At 42.3% G+C, this 21798-nt stretch overlaps 1 protein-coding gene across 1 annotated transcript in view; it reads right to left on the bottom strand.

The window, feature by feature from the left end:
• EGFR (epidermal growth factor receptor) overlaps positions 1 to 21798 on the bottom strand; it is a 43112-nt gene that overhangs the window by 4957 nt on the left and 16357 nt on the right. The window contains 9 exon segments of the mRNA XM_009872885.1: positions 316 to 462; positions 1615 to 1712; positions 2589 to 2722; positions 6079 to 6264; positions 10750 to 10848; positions 12024 to 12146; positions 13838 to 13979; positions 15235 to 15270; positions 20041 to 20198. Coding sequence (XP_009871187.1) covers positions 316 to 462; positions 1615 to 1712; positions 2589 to 2722; positions 6079 to 6264; positions 10750 to 10848; positions 12024 to 12146; positions 13838 to 13979; positions 15235 to 15270; positions 20041 to 20198 — 1123 coding nt within the window.

The raw sequence follows: 21798 nt of genomic DNA, 5'->3' as shown, positions 1-21798 counted from the left end.
CAAAATAAAGGTATCAGGAAAAGTGTGTGGTGCTATGCTAATTTATACTGCCTGACAATATCAGTTTAAAGTAATTGACAATATCAGCTAGAGGTGTGAATGGTGAAAAAAGCGTCAGTTGGTGGAATTAGTGACTAATGATACCCTATCCCCTGCTCCTAAAGCCCAAGGTGTGGGAACACTCTCTGGTGTCACCACTCTTTAACATGAATCCTTTTCTGTGCAATCACAACAAGCACAAATGCAACGTAACGTAGGCAACTGTGCTACTTATTCTACTTTGGTGAGCACCCCCAACCCCAAATGCGGACTCACATTTGACCATGATCATGTACACGTCGATGGTACAGATGGGGGGTTGGGGCAAACGCTCGCCCTTCTCCAGGACAGAGGAGATCTCACTGGCGGGGATCCCTTCGTAGGGCTTCGACCCAAATGTCATCAGCTCCCAGACTGTCACACCTGCAGGGCGGGAAGAGAAGACCGTCAGAGAGGCTTTGCCAGGAGCCAGGGTGCTTGGCCTGGGTGCAGAGGGCTTTCCCAGAGGCACTGCACTGCCAGAGCCCCACAAAAGCAGTTTCTGCCTTGATTTTGAACAGAGACAAATTAATCAAATGGGTTGAAATTATCCCGATTTCCTTTTGGGGGGTACTTTGTGATTTTTTTTTTTTTTTTAAAATCTTTTAGTATCTCAGTGTTGAACATCCCACAAGCTTCCCAGCACCAAAGAAATGAGATGCAGGTTGCTGCCTCCTGACTCCAATCCAGCAAGTCGTTTTAAAAATGGAAGTTGTATTTTTTGTTTCAAAACAATCTCTCTGGAGATGAGCAAGAGCACTTTTTGAGATGTGTAAATAAGCTTCCTCAGTGTCATTTGCTGACGTACCACGTACTCTTGTGATGTAGCTGTTGTGATTGTTTGGTAGCTTAGGATACAAAACAAGATTTTGGGTGCCAAGATACATAAATGGATTAAAAGGGCCAGAGGCTGTACTTTTTCTAAAAGGACACAGGATCTCACCATCTGCATTGAATATTTTCCAGGAATATAAGAGCCCACAGAGTGGAAATTTTGGACTAAGTTGCTTTGAAAAGTTTTCTTCCTGATCCTCTTTCTTTCAAGCTGGTTTATGAACCCCACCAAACAGAAAATGAATTCTCTAAGGTTATCACTTTGCTTTCATTTTAGTGTTACCCTTGGACAGCACAAACATTTTAGGCCACAGCAGTTACAGCGGTTGACACTAATCGACAGTGTAGCTCATGGCTTTAAGTACTCCCTCTATTTATGTGGCTTTATTGTCAGCCCAGTTGTATTTCACATGAAGATTCTGAAGAAAAGCACCAACAGAACTTCAGCAAGTGGAGCAGAGTATCCTGCCTGCAGCCCCTTTCAGGGGAGGGCTCAACTGAAAGCATATTCTGCAAGATAACATCGGTAGTATGCAATTTCATGGGAATTTTACTTCATTGAATAGGTGATTTGGGGCCATTGTTTATGTTTAATCTCTGAGTCTTCTCATAATAGGAAGAAAAAAGGTCTGTGTGGAGCCACTAGCAAATCCTGCAATTTTCCGATGTGTTTGCAGCAGTTATAATAGGTTTTAGACTCACCATAACTCCAGACATCACTTTGATGAGTGTAAATCCGATGTAAAATTGACTCCAAGGCCATCCATTTAATAGGAACCTAGGAAAATTCACAAATAAGCCTTAAGAGGCTGACCTAACACAATATTTACCACCAGCTGGTGCTTAAACAAACAGTTTGGTTTCAAAAGGGAAAAAAACCCCAGCCAATAAACACCACAACTATCTGAGTGGAAGAGCAATCAACTATTGAGTCCTTTATTATTTTCATTTATTATGTTGAACCCGGTAACTTGTGAAATATTAGGCATATTAGAAATACCTCTTACAAATTAATTTTACAATATTTTTTATAGTCAAATTACTATTTTTTTAACCTTCTATCACATAACAGGATACAAATCCAGTCTCAGGCTGTATGACAAAGACTGATCTGCACTCATATGGTTTCCATTTATGATGTCTCCAATATTTGAAAGCAGCTTCTCTTTAATTTCTCAGCAGGACACATTCCCTCCATCAGCACGTAGTACAACACGAAGGCATGTTGAACTAAGTCTGACAGGTCTTTCTTCTCCTATAAATATATGGCATTCCCCTTCTCTTTTCTCTTCCTAAACTGCACAGTGTTATTGGTGCTGGCTGCACTGATGAATTCAGCCATACTTTTTTCTTTTTTTTTTTTTTTTAATGATTTTTTTAATAATCTTGCTTTTTTTCCCCACACATTCTGGGTGGGAATTTCAAAAGCGTTCGCTGGTCTCCTACCTCCGCTCCCACTGCAGTCCCCCTGGCCTGACGCTGTTTCGGCTGATTTCAGAGGACTCCCACAGGCTTCAAACACAGCATGCTGAGACAGCAGCTGAGCGCTTTGAAAAACTCAACTGTCTTTTTCATTTTCCCCTGTCTTTAGGGCTCATATGCAAGCACAAACACCAGCGAACGCGCAAGCAGTTCGTTCCCTGATGTGCTTTACCTTGCCTCCCTCAGCGTGGTACTCCTTCTCGTCGGCACCAAGCAGCTTTGCCAGCCCGAAGTCTGTGATTTTCACGTGTTGAGGAGTCTTAACGAGGACGTTCCTGGCAGCAAGGTCACGGTGGACCAGGCGACGTTCCTCCAAGTAGTTCATTCCCTGCAACAGGACAGAACGCTGGTAGGTATCACACGCTTCGGGTTTGCACATGTGAACGAGTTACCAAACTGCAGCTGCTCTGTGGTGACTGTACACACACCACAACACATGGCAGCACATATCACCTTCACAAAAAAAGGTTGGCTGTTTTGGTTTACACGATGCTTATTGCAGGGTGAGGATGTGTGTTTGCACAGTTATATAGGGAAATAATTATTATCCTCCAGGAATCTTTTCATGGGTCCGTGCACTGGTGGAGTGAAGAAAATAGCGACAGTGGCAGGCATGTGGTTCTTTGGGATTTAGTTCAAGAAATAGGGTAAGACTTTCAAATAAGGTGGCATACTCTTCTTTCAGCTACATTTGTGCAACCCCAATGACTTCTGGAGAGCACTGCACAGAGTTTAACAATTGCCCTCCATATGCTTGCAGGCCAGGCCTACAAAGAGCGTTTTGACATTTATCATTCTAAGTTGCTGGTATTGCGTCTTATTACAGCGTACTTGGCTTCTCCCTGCTAACAAGGAGGCATCCCATGGCAAAGATGAATAAAGAAAAAAAAATAATTCAGGGCTGAGCTCAGAGTTACATCTATTTTCAAGTTCCCTTTGACAAGGCAAGTTCTTCCAGTTCCACTGCCTCCCATGATTGGACTGGGCTCACCATAGCATACGTGCTTTTTTGGTACAACTGCATCTTGAGGAAGAATAGAACTAACTGTGCCAGTTTGACTTCTAAAGCATAAATCTAACAGCTGTGTTTCTGACCACAGAGATTATTCCCCTTTTCCCTCAACACCAGTTTCTTGCTGGAATCAAAAAGTTCACGATTTGTAAGTTTCCTGCAAGATCATTTCTAAAAACCGCAATTACTCCCAGTCCATACTTTCCTGCTGGCAGTGGCTTATGTGTTTGTATTTTTATGGAGAATTAACAAAAAAGCACTTCTAACCTACAAAGTTAACACTGAAACAATCATGTTGATGTGATGACAGAGCACTGGAGGGAATAATTCCCTTCCAGCCTCCACCCCCTTCCTGAGCCCACTGCTAACCTGGACCACCATCGAATCCTCCACCCGAGTTCCTCAGCAGAACTTCACCCATGCCCTCCCAATGTTGCCAAAACAAACCACCCAAACAAACTGGCTGTAGGCCACCATGAGCGTGCATTTAATGACATAAAAAGATCTTTAGTGAGCAGAGCTCTAGAAACAAAAAATCTTGAGCTGCTGATAGAAAACAGACTATCCTAAAAAGCCCCAATAATCACATAATCTAGCCCCAGCAGGATAAAAAATTTCCTGCTAAACATGTCTTGCTGCAGAGACTTATTAAGACACAAAGCTGCTGAAAGGCAGAATATCAGTTTCACAGTAGGCTGTTTAAGATGTTGATGGCTAAAAGACTTGTGCACGTGCATAACTGTACACTGAAGATGATGGACTGTTTTTCTAGAAAGTTCAGCAGATCTTTAATTGTGTGCAGGCCTGGGGTTTAAGCCATTTTTCATCATTAAGCATGACACCCATGTGTTCAAAGAGTTACTTCGCAGCATTTCTGCACATGGAGTCTCTATGCTCTGTCATAACATCTTGTCTGCAAGACAGGACTCGATACCTCAGTGAAAGACAATGTTTGTAAAAGATGCAAAGAAAACTTATTTCAAAGCTGTGGAAACAGAAACAAAAATAAGCTTCCCAGGGAACTTGCCTCCTGCTGGTTACTTACCAGACATAAATATATTTGTTTCAATCTTTTTCCCTCATCAAAAAGAACATTTTTAAACAGTCAGAGAACGTCCAAAACTCTGGCATTACTTTATCAGAGTAGTAACACCAGACATATTGGTGGGAAAAAGCTGTACGCGTGATTTATGAGCACTTTGAGGAGAACTTCAGCGCTGAGCAGCACAAAGGAGTATGCTGAAGGTCAGGCATCGCTGGAAAGGGTAGAGGTTGCTATGGGGAAATGTGGAACCGACATGAAAAAGATCAAACAGAAGCTTACAATTGTGAATGGCAACCTTTTGGGTAAGTGATGCCCCCAGGATCAATTTGAGGACTGATTCTGCCACCTTAAAAAATAGCACGGAGGAGGAGGAGGGAAATGTGGCCTCCAGCTCATCCTCTGTAGGGACTGAAACCAGGGCAGGGCAGTAAATGATTTCAAACAAGAGAGTAGATGAGTCAAAAAAAGGCAGTTCATACCCTGGGTGGACACATAAATTTAAATTCACTTGCTGTGGAGCGCTCTGTAAAAAAGTACACATATTGAGATGAAAAACGTGCTCTGTGTACTTTTGGTGGATACATTTCTGAGACCCTCAGCACGTTTCCTGAAAGCAAACCACGGCTGGGTAAGCCTGGGATGTATACAAGGTCTCAGGGGACCGATAAGGCTGTAAGTGAGCGGTTAGCTTCAGACCGGCATTCCCGAAATAAGCAGCACTAAAGCAGTCAGGTTTTGCAGATACTGCCATCCCATATGATGAATCTCCAACAAACTGCAGCTAATTTTTTGCTGGTTTTACTCCATTCTTCCACACACGCAAATGGGTAACCACCTTCCAAACGTGGCATATTCTTGCTGAGGGCTAGAGGCTGTACTTCGGTCTTCTTTGCTGCTCTTCTCTTTGGCAATCAGTGCCAGATGGGATAATGAGTCTTTTATTTGGCACAATGGCCATTGCAATTAGATTACAGTCACCAACTCAGTGCATGTAAATTACAGAACAGTCCTGGGGTGTCTGAATGTCTTTCAGTCACAGCTGGACTGTGCTAGAATGGAGCTGGTATTTAATAATCAGCAGTTTCAATCCCCAGACCTCAGAGATTTCAGCCTGAAATTTTCCTGAGGCACACCAGACGGTGTACTCAAGAACATCACTGTTTGCCCCAGCGGCACAGCCCAAAGAAACCCACTGATGGAAGCAGCATTTTGGTATGGGAATTGCCAAATTCTGCTCCCTTCCCTGCATCACATTATCACTTCATCGCTGAGTGTTTGATTTTGCTTAGTTACATGGTTTAGTGGTGGATCTGGCAGTGCTAGGTTACTGGTTGGATTCAATAGTCTTAAAGGTCTATTCCAACCTAAACTATCATATGACATGTCTTGCTGATGGTATTATGCTGTCTAGGAGCATTCTGAAGACCAGTTACAAGTTTGCTCAGCAGCCTGACAATGGTAAATTGCTTAAGATAAAGTAACTGCTTACTGTCACACCTAAGGGGTCTACGAACCACTTGGTGCAAGAAAGATTTCCAGAGACAGGTAAGTAAATAAATACATCACACGCTGTCAGATCTCCGCTATAGAGTCTGGGGTTTAGCTGGAGGCGTGCCAGTCTGCTTACCTTTGCAATCTGCACACACCAGTTGAGAAGGTACTGGGAGCCGATGTTGTCTTTGTGCTCTCGGATGTAATCAAGAAGGCAGCCGTAAGGCATCAGCTGCGTGATCAGCTGAACAGTAGAGGTGAGGCAGATTCCCAACAAGCGGCACACATGAGGATTGTCAACACTAGCCATCACATAAGCTTCCTGAGAAGAAAGAGGAAAAGAAGCAATGTGAAACACTCCCTTTGGCCTGATAGAAATGGCAGCAGTGTAAAACGAGTTGGTCATTCAAGTGGTTGCTAAAATACTCTATATGCAAACTCTGTGCCCTGTATCACATACAAAATACTTGTATTTCCCACTCTGTGGACCAAGTTTTTTCCATTCGGTGGAAGGGCCAGATATTGAATACTGAAGCATCACCGAGATGCTGTGGAAGAGCCAGTCTCCCACTGCTGATAAAGTAAACATGGGACACAAAATCCTGGGGACAACACCTAGAGACTTAGGAGGAATTAATAAATTGGACATCAACAGCAAGCTGGTGGGATTCCATCATTTTGAGCACTTAATTGCAAGGGCAACACATCTCATGAACATGTGTCATAAGGCTCTCCACAACTCTTTTCACAAAGCTGACTTAAGAGACCTCTGTCCCCCTGTCAGTGTTAGTACTAACCCAGAAAGTCAAAAGTTGTCATCTGAGATGAGGCCGACAGTTTGACTTTTGAAGAAACAAGGCTTCTTTGACCATGCTGTTCTTCAGCCCAGGTCAAACCAATCAGGTTAACAATCAGTTCACCTCTTCAGAAGTCTAAATACATGTCTTACTTTAAGCAACACTGGTGAAAATACTAGCCCAAATTGGAAAAGTCGTATAGCAATTCAAATCATACCAGGAAGGTACTTATAATGTTGGAGCCTAAGTGTAACAAACCCTTTGGTCAACTAGAATTCTGGGTTTGAGTTTCATAAACATGTGAAAAACTCTTCTTTCAAGCCTGAGTTCAGCCTACGTAGCTTTTAGTACCTATCTAAGGTTGTTCCTCCTCTTCTTTTGGTCTTCCGTAGGAAGGGAGAGATTCCTTCAGAGGCATAGTATGCTGCAGCCACACTGATTACATCCTTTAATATGGCCACAGGGTTAAAACCCCTGACCTCATGGTTCTTGCATGCAAAAAGTACTTATGGATTTAAATTTGAGACCCAAATTTAAACTGACATCCACTGTCAAGTGCAAGCTTAAAGAATGGATGCCAGCAGGAGCGAAAAACAGAGAAGTGAAGTTGTGTTTATTTAAATTAACTTTGTTTCTGAATTATGGTATTTCACTTCCAGAAATTTTTAAAGCCATATGATTAAAAATCAACACAACGGGAAATAAATGGGAATTTTTCCAAGCAGTGAGCTTTTAGCTCAGCATCTTAAGTCAGCATCTGGAGTGACACCAATTAATCATCTCTTGGCGATTCAACATTAGGCTAGCAGCCCCTTGAAGTCTAAAACAATAGTCAAGCCACTATTGTGGCAGGGCAAGGAGTACTTTTCTAAGAGCTTAGGAAACAAAATACCATAGCACTTGACTTATCATTGAACAAGGTTTCCACAGATGTCACATAGCTGTGCAGCTGCTAAATACTATTATTAAACAAAGTTATTAGAGCAATGACGTTCAAGAAATAAGCAACTCCAGTTCTTAAGCAATACCTTCTGGCCTTGGTACTGTTGTTTGACGTGCCATCCTAAGCAAAACATGATGTAATGCAGTTTTCTTCTGAGGTGCTAGTACTGCTTTTGTAATCCTTGTTTTGGAGCCTCTGGGACTGAAGTAGTCTGCCAGCAGACAGGTTAAAAAGATCTCTGGCAGAACTTGGTAAGCACTCCTCAACCTACTGCATCATGTGAGCAGGGCGTTGAAAAACAACCCTCTGTCAAGGCTGATTCTGCAGGGTAGCTAGCTCGAGGACAGATAAAGCAAGAATACAATGTGCTATTCAATTACGTAGACATTTATGGCAGTGTTGTGGTTTTTTTTAGAGAACCTTGCAAATACACTGTATGATGCTCAGATGCAGAGACTGAAACACGCTAAATCTCCCTAGGCTTCCAAACCATACCGTTGTACCAAAGGACGCCTTGCTTCCTGTTGCAATTCACATCCACACTGTATTCATTTCAGCGGCAGCATGGAGGGGGGAAATCTGCAGAGTCGGAGCTGTTCTCACAGCCCATCTGCTGCACAGAGCCTGTGCAGGGCTGAGCCAGGGGGCTGAAAACTGGGGAGGGGAGATGCTGAAAGAGCAGGGTGGGCGTACGGGCCACACAGCTTTTGGAGAGTGTCCAAGTGTTGATGCTGCCTATTACATTTGATACCACAAGTGTAAAATAGGCCACCGCCTCCTCGCAGGGTGCAGAAGGGAGCTATTGTGCGGTTGTGGGTCCCTCAAAGTAGCCCAAGACATTAAAGTGGGCCTTTGTTTCAACTGTTTATCTTGGAAATCTCTGTGGTACGCTCTGACCTGCTCCAAGTATGCTTGGTATTCAACAACAATCTGAATTAGCCCTACCCTAATAAAGCCAGCGAGCGCTCTCCTGGATTATATGAGCTAAAGCTGTTGTGCTTGTTCTATACCTAGCGTGTTTCTGTAAGACAAATCATCTTTAATTGGACATTATTATTTCTGAGGTTTCAGTGACCTTGAAAAGTTGGTTGTGTTGCAAAAATCTCTTTGGGCAGGAGCTTTTGGAGTCATCCCTCTGACTTCTTTCACTGATCTTGTATTATGGTTTTTTTAAAAAATTTTCTTCTGAAATACAGAATGAATTCCACCAACTAAATCTTCTAAAAAATGAACAGGATTGAAAAAAAACAAGAGCTTTTTGTTAAGCATCCAAATTCAAAGGAAAAGAAAAGATAATGTGGAGATATGCTACAGAAACTTCTTTGAAAAGAGGAAGTACTTTGATATCACCGCAGAGTGTTGCAGTCCCTGCATCTACTGCCCTGTCGTATGGCTATCTTGAACTGCTGAAGGCAGGATGCAGTACTGTAGGTTCATTCATTAACTTCAGCATACAGGAATTTAATGCTGTTAAGTCCAAAGCGCCCTTTGTCAAGACCATGTCACGCTTCTTATCACCGTGAAGAGGAAAATGAGAGGCAGAACTCAGGTCAGGCAGCTGAGCAGCACCTTTGCCAGCTCTTCAATGCAGTGAAAGCCAGTGAAGGGAGGGACCGCAGCCTGCCCGCGGGCAGGGACCAGGGCCACACAGATCTGGGACCTGGGAAAGGACCGAGACTGGTCTGGAGTCTAACTAGACAAAAATCAGGATATATTGCTTCATGTATGGATTCCGAGATTTTCACCAGCTTGAACTGTTCAAGATGAGCCTTGCTATCTGAGGCGTCATTTGCTGGCCAAAACTAGATTTTATTTTTTTTTTTAAAAAAACCCAAATTTCCTCTTTGCTGAAGTGGTTCAATTCCTACCAAGAAAACCCCACCCAAACACACAATTTTCTTCCATGGCTGAAGAATTTGTGCATTTGATTAACACCACGCAAACAGGCTGCCCCAAGGTGTGGACCTGCATGTCACAGGACTATTTGGGATGTACCAGGGACATGTGCCCTTGTTCCTGCAAACAAGCTCTTGAGAGATGAGCCCCTGCCAAATCCAAGCTTCAAACCTATGCTTTCTAGAGGCACTTTCACGCAGGTATAGCAAGGAGAACCTTAAAGCCTTTGTCTGTACCAAATTCATTGCGCTACTTGGGACTAACTAGTCCTCCAGAGTGACCCAGCAGGCTACAGCTCAGGGCTCAAAGGGCTGAACAGGGGGGACACACACACATAGAAACCACCTTTGTTGTTGCTGAGGACTGAACCACAACACAGAAAAGCTGAACTGAAGTTACACTGAACATCTGAGTAGTCCTCTCCTCACTCAGCATTTTCCTTTCCTTGTATATAAATATATATATATATGTCCCTGGCACTGTATGGTCTGTGGCTTTGGATCTATTTCAGATTTTTAGCTATTCCAAGGTCAGGGAACTTTGTACTTAGGACTCTGGCTTACCCATGGTAAACTTTTACATTGTAAACTCCTGCATAGCCTTTTCCCCTGTTTTCTGGACATGATGAGCTATATCCAAGCAAGAAAATAAAATTCCCGTGCCTTTTTCAGAAAGTGAGATAATTTCTTGCTATTCATGGCAGAGAAATCAGGTAGCTGGGATTATTACTTTTTAGGGGGGGATTTATAGTTAATTTAATTCTATGTAACCAAGTAACTATTTTACGATAATCTGCAGCGTCAGGATTCAAAAATCATTAGATCTGTTATTATTTGCTTTAGTTGTACCACCGTAATGGGAATGCATGCCATGGTTTAAGGTCTGAAGCATCAGAATAAAGAAAACAGAATTAGCTCTAAATGTACGGTCCTGACCTCTCTTTAGGTGCCACCTCACAAGTATAACATTATTTGGACTGAGAGCATGGGGTTCATAGGAGACACAAAAGCACTGCACAGACCGGGCTGCAAAACCCCATACTTCTGGATGGAGAATTCTATTAGGGGTGCAAAATACTTCCTCCCGCCCAAAATCCCGGAATCCCTTTAGTTGTTACAGAGGAAAATTCACAGAACACTGACAACTTGGCAAAACAAACAAGAAAACTTACATCAAGTATTTCCTTGTTGGCTTTTGGTGACGTAGCCTCTCTCAACTCTTTAATAGCGACAGGAATTTTAACCTTCTCCCCTTCTGGGATCCAAAGTCCCTACCAAAAGGAAGTGCAAAAAGTTACTCAGTCTCATATCTAATAGGTTAATTCTCACAATTACATATACATTTTACATCCTCTGAGTACGCTTAAATATTCTGAGCAATGAGAAGACATGGCAGACAATAAAAATATGCAACAATGTGTCTTGTGGTTGTTAACAAAATCCTGTTAGTGTAGTGAGTGGTATTTCTCTGGTTTTGCAGACAGAAATCTAATTAATCAGTGCATCACAGCAACTGCACGTGCAAAACCTTGCCACTTCCAATTTATAAATCACGGGGTGAAAAGAATTGGTGTTTTCTCCAAAAAACCAAATGGCATCTATACTGTACGAATAATCCAGTCCTAAGCACGCGCTGTGGCAGGTAGGTTTAATGTTTGACTGGTTCAGTGCTCTATATCTATAGGGTCAGGAGGTCATTCAGGTGGCAAGTGACTGGAGTGGCACTGCGAGAACTCAGCCATGTAGGTGCACACTTTCAAAGGTCAGTGGGATTTGTGACCCTGAAGTTCCTAGCCATAGGTGGAATCTTGCTTCAGAATATAGAGCTTTGTGAAGAGATGCATCAATCTACAGTTTATATTTCAGCACCACTGGGCAAGCCTGCAACACATATCCAGAATAAAAAGAGAAGTTCCACAGAAAAGTGGAACTTCATGAAGAAGAAACACAGAGGATAAACAAGCACCATGAGAAAAAATACCTTGTGGACCTACACAACTGAAGGTGTGTAGACACTTCTACACATCATGTCAGTTCTAATGAAAGAGTGATTGACAACTATAAAAACGAGACCTCAGATCACACATGGTTTAGTACTGGGCTGACCAAACTGCATTTCTTTTTTTTCCCCTAATATTCACAGCAGGGTGTATTTGGCTGTGGTAGTTTTTAAACTGAGATTTTGGTAGTTTTTAAGCCAAGATCTTCATCCTCCAGGTTTAGCAATATGGTTTTGGCAATATGTTATGTAAAACTTCCCATGTTACCTGACTCATAATGCAACTACTGATGACTGAATTGTGTCTATACTGTTCAATATATTCATGCTATAAAAAATATATATAAAATTTACATAGCAATTGCAGCTCCCAGTTTATGTTTTGTTTGGGTGGCTTCTGCATGAGGGAGCAAGATGCAAAGGGGAAGAGAAACATGGTAATCTTACCTTATAAACAGTGCCAAAAGCTCCAGAGCCTAAAACTTTGACCTTTTTAAACTCTGTTTCTTTTAAAATTCTCAGATGAGCCTGGTTCGGTGCCTCCCCGCTGGGTGTCAGTGGTTCCACAAGCTGGTGCAGAAAGAAGACGACATTAGAAGACTATACAGTCTAGGGAGACAGCAAGCAGCATGCTTTGGGGAAGCAAATATATCCTTCCTTTAAAACAATGAGCATTTTATTCCACGTGAAGTTTACAGGGCGACAGCTTCACTCTGACTTGCAGCAATAAATATCTAAAGTTGCTCCAAAATTCAGAGGTAAAATCAATCACAGAGCAGCAACTGCCATTTTGAAGGAGAATGAAGGAATACTACTGTTCAAATGAAGGCTTTGAATTCAAAGCCTTAAAACACACAGCATAAAGAAGATCTGAGGATCAGATACTAAAGAAGATTATTTTTTTTTTTGGACTTGCAAATAAGTTATAAAAATGTTTTAAATAATGGGCAAGAATCACCTGCAAACTTTTGGGTCTTGTTTGACTGGATGAAATTCCCATGGTACCAGCAGCTCCCCTAGACTGCAGCATTTACAAGCAGCTCTTGAAAACCTGAGAGTAACTCTTTTCTCAGTAACAAAAGGAGATGCTGAATTGACTATTGATGTTTTCAAAATCTGATCTAAGCCTTATTGAAAAGGCAGTAACGCCCTTCAAACAGAGATATGTAACACTTTTTTTGATGCAAAATTCAGCTTTTTTCCATTAGTGCTTTTTCTTTTCCCTTTCCTTTGAATAAAGCCGTACTCAGGTAGATACAATCTGATTTTAGAGGGCCAGTGACCTTTCTGTTGTGATGAAATATCCTCATTTTGAGGAGTCCAGAGGGTACAACATGAGCTGAGCAAAAACTGAACTCTACTATGACAACTGTAGAACACAGTGGTCTTTAAAATACTGTTATGTAGTGCATTAGAAAGCAGGACAGTTCTTTTTTTAAAGGATTTTAGCAGCTGACTCTGTAGCAGCCAGCAAGCACAGGGGGAAGCTACAACTGGGCTTTTAGCAGAATGCTAAATACAATTTGCTAATTATTTACTAGGATTGGACTAGAAAGAGAAGGGAGCTAATTATAAAAGAGCAGCTTTAATCCAGGATAATGAATTTTGCTATTTTGTATGTGAGGTACCCAGAGGGTGATGCTGTAATGCACACAAAACCACGCAGAAAACAAAAAGCACTGCAGAAACCTTGTTTATGCCCAGCAGGGTGAGCCATTCACTTTGATGGCTTTGTGGGTTTTTTGTGCTAAAAACAAATCAAAGAGAAGACGCAAACACTTCCTCAATTCTTTTCCCTCCTCTCCTCTCTCATTTTGTGCCTGCAGGATCAGACATATGCCTGCTCAAGGGGGTAAAATTTTCAAAAGCACCCAAGTTGCCCCAGCAGCCTCAAGGCTTGTCCAAAGGAAGAAACGATTTGAGGCTGAGGGTCTACACAGCAGCGTGGTGTGCATCAGCAAACACACTGCATCTCACCCTGGAGGCGGTAGCTTTTTTCCGAGTAGCCAATCTCAATGATTTTCATTGGTATTTAGACATCTAAATCCCCCAAAGCTTTTGAAAATTATATCCAGAGGGATCAGACTTGAGATTAAGTGAGAAGGTGTTATGCACATTGCCGCCTCCTTTCTGACTAGCTATTGCCATTTGCCAACCCAATGGCTTGTTGAGTTGCAAGGCAGACGCACGGGTGCTTTAATTCTCTGGGATGAGGAGGCTGGCACCCATTGCCCCAAATAACGCAGAGGGTGCTCACTCACCTCCCTCTCCTGCAGCAGCCGGCGCAGGGTCCGCTTTCTGACAATGTGCCGTCTGCGCAAGTAAAGGCCAATGCCCAAACCGACCACCACCAGGCACAGGAGACCCCCGACGACGCCAGCAGCGATAGATGGGATCTTGGAGCTGCAAGACGGGAGGGGATGCAGAAAAAAGTGCTTAGGTGTTAAGTTTCTTTGAAAAAAACCCACAGAAATTGCATGAAGCCTTAGGTTTTGACCAAATGCACACTCTGGACATCCACTTAAGCCTGTACGACATTTCAGGTATCTTGCACATCTGTATTTTTAAGTTCCTCATCCAGTAACCTGCTCAAAGTCTTCACTCTTCTCCCACACTCTCAGCTGGAGCTGATCCTCACAGCTTAAGTGAGATTTCTGCTTCCTCTGACAAACCCACTAAGCACACGAGCATGAAAACAGCGATGCCTATATATGCCAGCCATGGGCAGCTCACATGTGATCACATACACAAAGCATGTGGAGAGAAGGCAGTATCAAGAAGGCAATATCAATACACAGTTGTGACACCAGCAATGAGGCTGACATCTCACCATTATCGAGGAGGCTATCCTGTAAAGGTCACAGTGAACTTCAGATCACCTTCCCCCCTCCCCAAGTACAAATGTCTGACGCCAGGTAACATGTGAATCATGCACGTTGTACAAACAGTTTGCTGAATCTTTATTAGAGCTTAGGTCATTTCATATTTAAGTTGAAAAGAAAAATCTGTTTTCCAAGGTTGTTTTTTAGTCTACTTACAGATCCATCACAGTTCTTTCTAAATTGCTACAAGTATTACTGTTAGATAGAGTCACCTTTTAACAGTAGTTCTAGGCTGACTTTGTCTTGCTATAGCATGACTTTATGGCCAGAAACTAATCTCTTCTCTTAGTCAGAGAAGCCTGTTTGCTTGCTGCGTGACCTTCAGTAAGTCACGAGGCCAAATGGTGCAATGGAAGATCTAGTATGAAGAATGAACACAGAGTGGCTGGGGAGGTACAGGGTTGCAAAACACTCCCTGGGTCTCTGAGATGAATCCCCTGTAACGCAGGTAACCACATCAATCCTAAATATCTCTCTCTCTGCCACTAGTCCCTAAATCCTTTCTTGTTCAGTTCCTCTGTATGTTCTCCAGTAACAGGTCTCACCTTGGGAAACAAGCTAAGCAGGACAAGGTTTTGAAGTCACGTGCCAGTAGGAATATTTCTCAGTTCTTTTAAATCATTTGTATAGGTTGGGGTCTGCGCTAATCTGTCATTTCCCTATACAGAGCTGAAGGCTTAATATTAGCCCCAGTCTTTCAGTGTCCAGTGTTGAAATGTAAACATACATGCATTCTTTCCAGCTCTGTCGTTAGTTGTAGCAGATGAAATACTCACCCATTTGGACAGCCTTCAAGACCTGGACCTTTGCACCTGTAAAAACAAATGAACATTACAAACATATTAGCTCTGGCATACATACTTCTATAATTCCAACTAGGAAGAGTGCTACTGATTGAAAAGTTTGTGTTTCAGAGCAGTCCAAGTATTAACATAGAAATTTATAATAGTCATACACTATTAAATATCAGTCAATGACCTCGCTCCAAAATCTTTCATCTGGAGGCATAGTTATGCTGCATAATCAGCTTCAAGAATATTTAAAATCAACTTTATATCAGAATGGAGGGAGGACACAGATACACAAAATTCAAACGGACCTGGATTTCCTGGTTCTGTGCAGACAACTACATGAGTGCAGCTCAGGGCTGCCTGTGGAGGAGGCCAGCAGTAGCCGTGGAGGAGGACAGAAGTTGCCTCTCCCCCGCACAAGGGCAGAAAGCCTAATGAAAACATGTGAGTGCAGACCCTTCTGCATAATCCCTGTTGCCTGATAAGTAAAAGATTCCAGTTTCTAGACTTTTATTGCAATGGAAAATGTGGGTAGCAGATAACGTGCTCCCATCAGAAAATTGGGATTTGACAGCATTCCCTTCAGCTATACTCTGTTGGCATGTATCCATGATACTTGTCTTTCAGAATCTGAGGTCTTATATTACTGGTAATGTCAACAGGCACAACAGTTATTCAGAGAGCCAGAAACTCTACTAGCAAGTCATTTACCTTCCATTTGAGCTTAAAATGCCTGAAATTCATTTTGGCAGCCCAATGCAAAAAACAACACGGATGCAAACACAGTGACTGCATTCACTTGATGGTCTAATGAGTGTGAGAGGTATGCGTTCCCTGAGTGCTGCTGAGCTACAAGATGCATGCTCTCCATGGGAATTGCGGTCTTTGTGGTGTCTACCGAGGAAAGAGAGCATTATAGAGAGGGTTACATCACTTCTGAAAAACAGAGCATAGCAAGAGAAAAGTCCAGATTGCGGTATCCGCTCCCTACGCTGACTTAAAGAAAATGGATCATCCCAAAACAACTCCAGAGGAGGTCAAGTAGGGGGTAAGGAGTGAGCCTGCACTGGGAAAACTGCTCTGCGTTCCCTCTCGCTGAGAGGAAGAATCAGAAAAAAATTCAAAATGGCAGGTGGAGTTGCAGATCTTATCTCATAACTTCATCTAGGTCTAGGGGAGGAAGAGGTGAAGCAAGTACTCATTTTATTGGGTTTTTATTTTTGTTTGTTTGTTTTCATTACTCTGATCTTCCCTTGTGTATTTGCCTTCTTTCTGGGCCAACACAGCGCTCCAAGACGCAGCATCTGGAAGGTCTTGTGAGTTCACTGGGCTCCCATGCAAGAATGTGCATCCTGGTGTCCTGGACAGGCTGGAAGTGCTGTGCATACCGGTTCCCGGATCCCGGGCTCCTAGCTTTGTTAGTGTTCCCTGTCTGCCTATGGCTCAGTTTGTTTGCTCAGTTGTGTAACTAAGCACAGAAAGGCTGCACATGCAGAGCAGAACCATGAGCTTGCTTATGGTCATAAGAGACGTATCTCACTTTGCACCAAGCTTCCTTCTTTGGGTGCTCAACAAAAAACTGATCTACAGCACAAGACATCATCCTATCATGCTCCACCACCTGGATATAAATGTCTACATACTTATGCAGCAAAGCATATGCAGCTTCTCCTGATAAGGATGTGAAATTAAAAGACCTCACTTTATTTCAGAATGTGAATGTGGTTGGTCCCTCAAATTTTCACTTCCTAAAAGTTCTGGTTTGCCATGCCACTTTATGACAGCAAGTCCTGATACACTTCTCAACAGCCAAAAAATTCGCCGAGGGGATCTCAGTCTGAAGATTCCCTACACCAGAAAGCAGAAGCAGAAGTGTAGATTTTCATCTGTCCCCTTCTTTTTTAAAATTATTTTCCACACAAATCCATGGTGTTTGGTAAAATGGTGTTTGGGAAGAAAATGACAGGGCAGTTTGTGCTATATTCAAATCCCACATGATTTTCTGATTCATTTCACAAGTCAAAGAAGAAACAAAGCCTATGACAAATATCCATCCAGGACTAAACATAACCATCTTTCTTAATGTGGAATTTTATGATGACACTCAGCATAAGTAACTCAGGTTTTGTGGAATCTAAACAACCACTTTTTCCATTTCTGAATCGTTTTTCTTCTGCTTACAGAAACCAAAATGAGAAATGTGACCTTGTGTTATGAACTGCCTCAAGATCTTATATCAAATGAAATCTAGCAGCAGTTTTAGTCTCTGAAATACTTCTTTACTTATTGGAAAATTAGTACTGTGTACAGTCCCTGCAAACTTTTGCATCTTGAACTCAGCATTTCGTCTGTCTAGGTAAGTACTACTCATCCCAGTGCAGATACAGCTATTTATTTCCCAAACCCATCAAGATGTTAACAACCTTTTCCTCGACCCATAGTTCCTAATTTGATGCAATACAGCCAGGTTCCTATGATTTATGGCCTTTCAGAGGGAAGTTATTCTATAACAGCCTAAGTTACTTCACAGTCATAAAAGAAATGGAAAACCATTTGGCTTTTTAAATCCTTACAAGAACTTTCCTCTGTCCTTTCTTTTCCCCTTAACCTTCAGATTGTGACAAAGGCATCACATTTCTGCTATGCTGCTGCCACCTTCCCTCGTGGACCCCCTGGCCATCTTCTCACCCCCCCCGCCCCAAATCCCATGGCATTTAACATGAAGACTGGAGAGACACATAGTGTTGACAGCACCACAGAGGCAGCCCGTGCCAAAACTACAGTGATGGCTTCTCTCTTCCTCGTTTTGCACCCCAGGGGCTGTAGCTGAATTCCTGTACTCTGGGAGGGTGGCAAGGGAAAACCAAATCCTTCAACTCTGAGCAAATTAATTAAGCTGGGGTGTGTGTCATTAGCTCCTAGAGCTATAAATGGGGTAATTCCAAGGCTTTTGGGATGTTGCTCTCTCTATCAGAGCATACTTTCTCAGCTGTACTTTAGGCAGAGCAAAAGCAAGCTTGTGTACAAAATCCCCAAGAGATTACAGGAGAAATGGGAGAGAAGGGGTCTTTTGAGCTAAGCAGCTTCCTCCATTTTGTTGTGTAACAAAAGGCTGAAAAATGGATTCAGAAGGATTCTTCATGGCGATGCAAAAGAAGTGATGCACTACCAGTAAGCACCCCTAAAGTGAAAAAACAAGTTTGTGACAAAACTCAGCTGGGAAGAGAAGTCTTGCAGCTTCTTCAAATAAGGAAAATAGAGCCATATCCTGGAAACTCTTACGTGCAGGGCTATTGAAGTCAGCACACTTAATCATGCCGATAAGATTTTGTGGGCTCTAGCCGTGAAATTGAACAGGGACAGAAGTAAAGTCGTTGCTTCTTGTCATGCAGAAAATGCTGAGAGTGTGGTTTCTAAGGATGCAAAAAATTTGTGAGACAGACATTCTTCACCCACTGCTGAACAGATCTCATTCCCACAGTACAAGGGAAAGGTGTGAAGAGAAATAAGTGGCATTACTGACTGAATGCCTTCATGGGGACACAGCTGCGCATTCCCAGATTACACCTCTGACACTCTCTCCCTACCTATCAATGCAAAGAGCAAAGTTACTACGATCCCTTTTCAACTGAGATCATTTATTCTGAGGCATGAGATGGGAAGCCCTGATAAGCTTTGCCTGTGATTGTAACACTGGGGGCATTGCTGTAAATCATGGCAAACCCACACAGCTGTTACAGGTACCACCTGAAAAACAAAGTGTTGAATTCGCTGCCACCACTTGGTGGTTTAACCCATCATCTTCTTTTCTCCATGAAGGTGGGGGCTTGGGCATTCTGCTCTTTAATGAGCTGGCAGTTGAATTAGCTAATATAGAGTAGGAGGACGGTTGGTCTGAATATGTCATAAGATTTCTCTTTCAAAATGTATTACAGGCATATTACAGAAGGATTTTGGATCAGACAGACCTGCAGGATACAGGACAGAAGCCCATGAAGGAAAAGACATCAAACATGGGCTGTTTTTTCACTCTGGTCCAACAACCAAGTCTCAAACCCTAAAACCTTTTACTGTGCATCCTGTGTCCTTTGCAGGTCAGAAACCAGGAGAGGAGACAGTTGTCAATTACTGTCATGTAGATTAAATAAAATTCAGTTCACAGTTGGCTACAGGTGGCAGTTTAAGTGTACCCTCATATGAGGTTCATACAGATTGGGTTTACTGTGATGTTCATTAATAAAGTAACCCTTGGGAGGCAAGCGAGGCTTTCAGCTTGGACCAAGTGCTAGTGTTTGGAAAGAAGGAAAAAGAGAAAAAGCACTGTGGTATCCCACTGAGACCTCCCTCCTTAAAAATGAAAGGTGCAGAGAGAAATGGGCCCTGGGAGCCCAGCATCCACCAGATGTCACTGATGCTCCTCCCAAAACCAGAGGAGCCAGCACCATGGCAGGTGGGGGAAAAAAGGGCATCACTGTTGGGGGAGTTCTGTAGAATTCCAGGAAGCTTTCTATTTAAATCAACAAACAAACCTATTTCAAACCCCATAAAATATTTTCTTTTTTTTTTTTTTTCCCTTCTATGTAAAGACAGAGTGCCACTCAACTTTTCCTATATACAAAGTCTGCTGTGCTCTGCTTAGATTACCTGTGTACTCCTGACTTCTTTCGCTCCCTGCTATTTCTTCTTCTCAGTGGTTTGAAATGGGACAGTCAGGAAGCAAAATAGCTCAGGATGAGCTGTCCCCCCATTCCTTTTCCCCTCTCTCTCTGTCCAGCTCAAGGTTTAACTCACCCCCGGGTGCAGTTTGGATGGCAGAGCTGGCAAACAGCATTCCCATCGGCATATTTCCATACAAGGGTGTCGTTCTCGCCAAGAACCCCCGCTGGGCAAGATTTCACACAGTGGGGTCCATCTATAAAATGGGCACACTTCATGCAATGGTCGGGACCCTGAAAAAAGAAATGGCTTGTTTATAATGCCCTTACATCAGGCTACTCAGGAGGAAATTCAAAAGATAAATCTAAATACTTTCCACTGCTGGCAGTTTTCAGCATCATCTGGTTTTATTACCTTGCTACATGATATTCTTGTAAGTATTTTCTCTTGTAGGGTGGGCCGTACAGAAGATAGTACCTGATAATTACAGCTAGCATTTTCTTAAGTTTCAGTGTTGCTGCTTTTTCCCTCACGCCTTATGCCTGGTTGGAAAGCTTGTGTTTTTCATTTAAAATGGGGAATAACTTAATGACACTTTGGTAAGGGGTAAGCTGAAAAGCAGAGGGCAAGGCTACTACCTGGTGCAATCTATCATCACACGATTTAAAACGATGGACCTGGATCTACTGACACCTTACTGACATATTGGCCTCAAATAATTATTTTCCTGGTTTCTCGGTGTGGGTTATTTCCTCTGTTAAGGAGAAGAAGGGCATAATGAGGGCAACCCAAGGAGTCCATGTGTTTCTTTTATGTTGAAAATCACTTAGCTTCTGTTTAAAGGCATTGCCTCTGGCCATTTTTGGCAGAACTGTTTTTATTCAGACTGTAACAGCACGAGGAATGCCCTAAATATTTTAAAGCAGGGGAACCAGCAATTCTGGGTCAAATTCTACTGTGGAAAAAAGTCAGACCAGATCCACAGTGGTGGTTTCAGTGGGACTACAGTAAGACATGCTATGGGAAGATTATTTTAATTACTGTAATGCCAAAGGGCCACTATAATAGACTGATTACTAGATGCTGGGCAAATATGGAACAAGGGGGTGGTCACCTCCTGAAGGAGCTTATAATGTTAATAACATCCCTGAGGCCATGGTGGTCTAAGCCAGAAGGGAGGATGGAAATGCTTTACATTACTGAGTAGTGACTCTTCAGACTCTTCAGATGAGCAAGTGTCAAATGTGGCTGTAGGGGGCGGCAAGAGGTGTTTCAGTAGTTGGGTTAAGTAGCACAGGCAAGAGTCCGTGCTGAAAGCAGATGTGATTTCAGTTAAAAAAAAATTTTAAAAAGAGTTAAAGTTTTACAATCAAGATATGATTTTGATCTGATTTAAAGGGAATAATTTCTTAACACAAAAGAGTATTCTCAAAATTAAAGAAACAAGAATGAGGAAGACTCTGGATGACTAGCAAGACTACACTGTATTGACTCTTGTAGAAGGAGCTTTTCTATGAATTTGGAATACTTAAAGAGATTTGAATATCCAATTGTTTTGTTTTGATTGCCACCTTTGAACATAATTCACACCTGCAGTTACTTTAACATAGCTACTTACTGTAATCTAGTTAGAGGAGAGAACATGGTTTTAAGTAAAAACTGCTTCCTGCATATTTTTTGGTAAATATTTGGTTTTGATCACAATTTTATCATGGCTTTTCAAAAAAGCAAAAAAGCTACTGGTTTAATCCACTATTTTAAACAGCTTTTTCCCTCTGAACAAGGAAATTTAATCTGTTTACACCAACGTGGCAGTTCAGTAGCTTCCTGATATTGATTGCCAAATTACCATATCGTCACATATCTAAGTAAACCTTTTTTCTCTTTTCCCGT

This window comes from Apaloderma vittatum, unplaced genomic scaffold, assembly GCF_000703405.1.
Source record: "Apaloderma vittatum isolate BGI_N311 unplaced genomic scaffold, ASM70340v1 scaffold287, whole genome shotgun sequence".
Taxonomy (NCBI): domain Eukaryota; kingdom Metazoa; phylum Chordata; class Aves; order Trogoniformes; family Trogonidae; genus Apaloderma; species Apaloderma vittatum.
Note: the sequence above shows the minus strand (reverse complement) of the source record. Positions and strands in the feature narration are given on the sequence as shown.